The sequence below is a fragment of the Fundulus heteroclitus genome, chromosome 9 (genome assembly GCF_011125445.2).
Source record: "Fundulus heteroclitus isolate FHET01 chromosome 9, MU-UCD_Fhet_4.1, whole genome shotgun sequence".
In the NCBI taxonomy this organism is placed as follows: Eukaryota; Metazoa; Chordata; class Actinopteri; order Cyprinodontiformes; family Fundulidae; genus Fundulus; species Fundulus heteroclitus.
In genome coordinates this window covers 33667928-33673948 of record NC_046369.1, presented here as the reverse complement: position 1 = coordinate 33673948, position 6021 = coordinate 33667928, and the positions used below count along the sequence as shown (strand labels likewise).

Below are 6021 nucleotides of genomic sequence, written 5' to 3'. Positions count from 1 at the left end.
GCCGAAACAAGCCACACATTAGGTCTACGACTTTACCCGCATGCAGCCACTTCAGACAAAGCAAACGTCAGCTTCTGATTTACCCAAAGAGGGACATGGAACGTGTTCTACCTATGATTGTTCTGCAGTTGTATGGCCTTCAAAAAAACCTTTAAGCGCCGTATGTTTGTGTAGTCGCTTTATAATTAACAGGGATAAGAATTCTTATCCCTGTCAATCTGCAATTATTTTCCTTTGTCTTGCTAAAATTTCCAGTAAAAACATTTTCTTAAGTTTATTATGTACCACATCTATCTGCCAATAATTAACACATGCTGTTTTAATCATTCTGCAAGATTTCAATCGATATGTCGTTTCATTTATAAGCATCAAAATATCAAAACTCCCCTTTTTTCAGTCTGTAAATACTTGCCGCCATAACGGAGATATAGTTTTAAACCCAACAGAAAACAAAAGATTCCAAGAACGTCCCGTTTATCAGTTTTGTGTTTACAGACTGAAAAAAAAAATTGGGTATTTTCAGTGTTTCTGCTTACAGTGAACAGGGACAATAAATCTGATCACCGGTCAGAGCTGCAGAGTATTTCAATCATTGGCCGATTAATGGAAACATAACTATACTGCTAAAAATAATAATAAAAGGGAACACTTTGGGAGTTACATTGTGTTAAGTCACAGGTGTCAAACTCAAGGTCCGCGGGCTGAATCCGGCCCGTCAAGGTAAATTATCCGGCCCTCAAGAGCCAATAAAAATAGGCATATCATGTCATAAAGTAGAGGTATATATCCTTTTAAAAAGTGTATAAAGTGGCTAAAACTGTGCCTCCTGTAAGTGTAACTCACCCCAATATCAACTTTTCTTGCAGATAAACTGTATAAACTGGGCCTAAGGTTGCTATTTCTATGTTACCGTGCATTTTTTTTATACTTCTATGTGAACTGGAATGAAACTATTAAATGAAAAGTATCGTCTATACATGTGCAACCGGCCCTTTTAATGACTTTGTGACGTCAAAGTGGCCCCATATGGAAATGAGTTTGACACCCCTGTGTTAAGTGTTGCCTTTATTTTTTTTGAGCAGCATATGCATACGATGCGTTAAGTAACTTAAATTGCAACCACAAAGAAAACTGGAAATAGGTAGCAGCTGCTAACAACCTTATCAGTGACGGTAAGGAGGTGGTTACTCAGAAGTGGTTACTCACCTAAGACAAATGATCTGTATCCCAGAAAGGAGCCAGAACGCTTGTCCTTTTAACACTGATTTTAAGATCTGTACACACTTAAGCCACTGTTGATACATAAAGCAGCCCCAAAACAATACAGCTCAAAGCTTTAATATTAATATTGTGACGTCACATATTATTTGGCCTTATAAATTATGGTCAAACTATATCAGATGAAACCTCAACTTCAAAGTTATCCACCTGCGCTACAGAAAACCAATCACTTGAATGCTGATCTCAGTCCGACCCGTCTATGTCTCAGCAGAGGTATGCGGCGTTGTATAAAAAGCCGGATCCAGGTAATGTATGAGCTCAGTCAAGTCAGCAGCTCCAGAGCCGAGGCAAGTTCGGCATGTTTAGCATAATATTGCCGCAACAAAAGAGAATTTGATTATGTCCAAACTTGACAACAACTTGGGTCAAGCCTCGGCGAACACTTTGGAGAGCCGCTACACACTGAGGCTTTTGATGCCTGTGAATTATGCTCTGTTCGGGGAGGACGACAGTGCTGCTTTTCATTAGCCAAGTACAGTCTGGGCACACATACTCAGGAAACTGGTCAGAAACAGGTCGTCAGGTTGGAAACGCAGTCAGAAGTATTTTGTCAGGAGGACCAGAGCTAACGCTGTAGTATCAGCAGATGACCGTCTTTTAGATTTCTCTGACAGACATATGGACAGGGTTATTATTGCTGGGATCGGGCACTTCCGGTATTTCAGATATTTACCTCTGGGGACCGAACACTTGGATCTGAAAGCACATGGAGCCTGAATTATACAGCATATAGGAATCTGTCGCCAAGACGGCCATTAGTGATGCACAGTACGCATGTGGCCTTTGTGGAAGAGTGGCAAGAAGGAAGCCATAATAAGAGCTCCTGCTGGGGACGCAGCAAACACGTGGAAGATGGTACTCTGCTCAGATGAAACTAAACTGGAACTTTTTGGCCTACGCGCAAAAACACTGAGCGAGCTGGGAAACTAAGGACAATCCAAAGGGCTCAATCAGAAGCCATCTGGACTTCTTCTCTTGACTCCTGAACACGTTTCGCCTCCGATCTGAATGGATGTCAAGTGCTAGTTTCCTACCACACAAAGTTTTATGCTTCTTCAATTGTGAAGAAGCCGTTTTGAGGCGAAACGTCTTCAGCTGCCTTCTGATCAAAGCGCTTAGAAACAGCCCCCATGGTGAGACATAGCGGTGGCAGAGTCATACTGAGGGGATGCTTGCTCTCAGCACGGATATGGGGGTAAGTCAGAGTGGATGGAAGGAGCTCAATACACAAAAATGCGTTAAGAACCCTTGTTAAAAGGTGTTGGGGTAGGGGTGGGGGGGGTAAAAATGGTGGCTTTCTATCGGAACGCTTTGGATCCAACAGGGAATCTGTGGTGGAGACATGAAACTCCTTACAGCTATTTTTGCAACAGGGAACAGGCAAAAATGTGTCTTTAAAACTACTTACCTTTTACCTCCATCTTTATCACTACACCCTAATTTTGGCCAAATCCTTCTAAAGGTCACAGAACTTTGAGGTTGAAATGTGAGAAAACAGGAACAATCTTAAGGAGTATGAACCATGTTGCTAAGAATAAGAGTCTAATGTTTATTTATTTTTTCCAAGTCATCAGCTGATGTGAGTTTGCCAGATGCACTGGAGCAGAACAGCCTGTAAGAAGGCAGGAAAAGAATAAAAAAACAAAAACCAAGGAGTGCGGCCGGACCCCGCTGCTGCTGCAGCTGCAGGCTGCCAGCTGGACTCCAGGCCGAGCTTACCTGCTGTACACCAGGCAGTCCATGTGATTGATTTCCTTATCCGACCTGTGTCTTCTGTAGTCCTCCCACAGGTCCTTAATGGCCGTGACAGACAGGATGAAAACCACGGGAGCCAGGGCGAGCTCGGGCTGAAAGGCGTTGACGACCGGCACGAAGTTGAGCAAAGCGATGAAGACGAAGTAAACATTGGCGAAGCGGTGAAACTGCTCGAAGAGGTTCTTCGGCAGGAATGACAGCAGGGTGTACTTTGTGGTCTTAATTTTGTTGCTGGCGTAGTGTCTGTTGGGGTTTTCCTCTCCCTTGGCGTTGTCATAGTGGATGTTTGCATGAACAGTCCGGGTTTTGTTCTCCTTGGGCTTTTTCTTTCGCTGCCTTTTGGCTTTGGAAGCTTTGGCCATCCCGGTGTCTTCTTCGCTCTCCCGCGCCATAGTCAGACGCTGCCTCAAACTTTTCCACCGTTAACGTTTTCGCGTCCTCTCACACAAAAACACCACCAAAAGTGCAGACTGTGTTATCATTCTTTTTTCAGCGAAGGGGGGGGAAAGAAAGTTAACGCCAGTTGTTTCCTCTCCTTTTTATCCATGTCGACTCATGACTTGGCGAGTCAGAGGAAAACTTTTGAGTGTTTGGCTTCGTTTTTTCCTGCCTGTTGGGAAGGATGCTCCGAGCGTAGGGAGGGCTTTTACTTTCCGCAGATAAACCGCAGATCTGTAACTAGCATGGATGGGTCACCGCCATAGGCCGCGCGCTGACGTGTTGCTTACAGATCAGCGGCTGCGCGCAGCCTCGGCATGTATGGACGGCCCTGAGCGAATCAGGGGGCCGCACTCCTACTCCTGTGGAAATTTGACCCCGTGGCCCCTCCTCGACCCAGCCTTTTCTCTTTTTGCCACGCGGTATAATTTAGTTTACAGAGCACACAGGAAGAAGCCATATATTTAAATGTTTCAAATCTGTTACTCTGTTTTGTACATTTGTCAATTATATATATATATATATATATATATATATATATATATATATATATATATATATATAAATAAATAATTTAGTATACTACTACTACTACTACTACTACTACTACTACTACTACTAATAATAATAATAATAATAATAATAATAATAATAATAGGAGCGTTTGGAAATTTACTGTACAAAATACAAAAAAAAAAGTTGTCAAAAGAATATGTACTGTTATTGGAGGAAAATTTTGGAACAAAGCTAGTATAAATTTAAAATGGATTTTAAATTTTTAAATTTGATTGGGTACTTGTGATTGATGAGTAAGAAGGTTAGGCATATTAACAACCATTCTGCTTGACATCCAGACGGCCACTGAGAATCTTCAGCTCGTCTCATTCATATCTATCTATCTATCTATCTATCTATCTATCTATCTATCTATCTATCTATCTATCTATCTATCTATCTATCTATCTATCTATCTATCTATCTATCTATCTATCTATCTATCTATCTATCTATCTATCTATCTATCTATCTATCTATCTATCTATCTATCTATCTACGAGTCTTTGGCATGACTTGAAACTTGCTTTTCAAAGACACTCTCCAACCAATTTGATTACCCTTTAAATATATTTAGCAAAGAATGGTCCCTAAGGATGAAACAGCAGCAATGGTTAGATCTAGTGTTTAAGTTGTATTTAAATGCATAGGTACATCGTAGGCAGTTGGTTGTTGGTTTTACATTTTGTTTTTAAGTTTAGTATAAATTTATTGACTGTGGGCTATTTATTCATGCAATGAATCTACATATTAACATCTCCACCATTTTTAAGTAACATTACTTGTAATCTTCATTTTGATTATCAGTTGTATTCACTGCTGATGTTGGTTACATTCAAAGATGGCATGTTTATTTTTATAGACATCATGTTTCCCATATTTGCCACATTCACTGAACAAAGCTCTGGCTACGATTTCTTACAAAATATCCTACCATGAAGTTCTCTTTAGACTGGCAGAGGAAGGACACATTATGAACTCACATTACGATATTCAGAGTAATCCTTAATGTGGAATAGCATTTATTGGACTGTCTGTACAAATTCAGCCTTCAAGTACAGCCTTTAAAAAGTGCTGACTCGGGCGGGAACTCAACCTTCGTATATGGTTCTGAACAGAGAGTATAGTACCTTTATGTAAGAATGATGCAATGGTCAATGGAAAAAAAAAATACAACTTGACTTGCTGTTGACGAGGCCGAAAAGCATAAACGTGTGTCCAATGAGCCAATGAGCAGAAAGTGTGAGGCATAGAATTGGAAAGTTAGAATATCACTAAGCCACTGCGTCTTCACACAGTGCTGTGACAAAGTATTTTCCTCTTTATAGATTTAGTCTGTTTTAGATTTTTTTTTTAATCCCGCATAAATATGGGCTGCACGGTGGCGCAGTGGGTAACGCTGTTGCCTTGTAGCAAGAAGGTCCTGGGTTCGAGTACACCCCTGGGTCTTTCTGCATAGAGTTTGCATGTTCTCCCTGTGCATGCGTGGGTTCTCTCCGGGTACTCCGGCTTCCTCCCACAGACCAAAAACATGACTGTTAGGTTAATTGGCTTCTCCAAAATTGTCCTTAGGTGTGAGTGTGTGTGTGAATGGTTGTTTGTCCTGTTTGTCTCTGTGTTGCCCTGCGACAGACTGGCGACCTGTCCAGGGTGTACCCCGCCTCTCGCCCAGTGAACGCCTGAGATAGGCACCAGCAACCCCCACGACCCCATGAGGGATAAAGCGGTTCGGAAGATGGATGGATAAATATTTTTAAATGATCAACCAAAATTGAATACCAGATCACAATTTTTTATGCTGTTCCTGGAGGCAGGTTTAAGAGATCTATATGGTTCTGCTGACATGAGTTGTTTTGGGGGATTTGAGTGGTCTTGGCTTCTCGGCAGGGCGCGGGATTTGGGGGTCAGGGTGGTCCTGGGGGCTTTGGCAGGGGAGCTGGCTCTCTGGGAGAGCATTTTGCTCTCCACAAATGTAGCACTTTGGGGAGTGGG

The 6021-nt window shown here is 41.9% G+C and overlaps 1 protein-coding gene across 3 annotated transcripts in view; it reads right to left on the bottom strand.

The window, feature by feature from the left end:
* atp10a (ATPase phospholipid transporting 10A) overlaps positions 1-3675 on the bottom strand; it is a 51330-nt gene extending 47655 nt beyond the window's left edge. Inside the window, exon 1 of one of the 3 annotated variants that reach the window (XM_036141539.1) lies at positions 3001-3675. In XM_036141539.1, the coding sequence (XP_035997432.1) occupies positions 3001-3428 (428 nt within the window). In that variant the 5' untranslated portion in view covers positions 3429-3675. The remainder of the gene's footprint in view (positions 1-3000) is intronic. The other 2 variants (XM_012861200.3, XM_012861199.3) reach the window with 2 other exon arrangements.
* Between the last annotated feature and the right edge of the window lie 2346 nt (positions 3676-6021).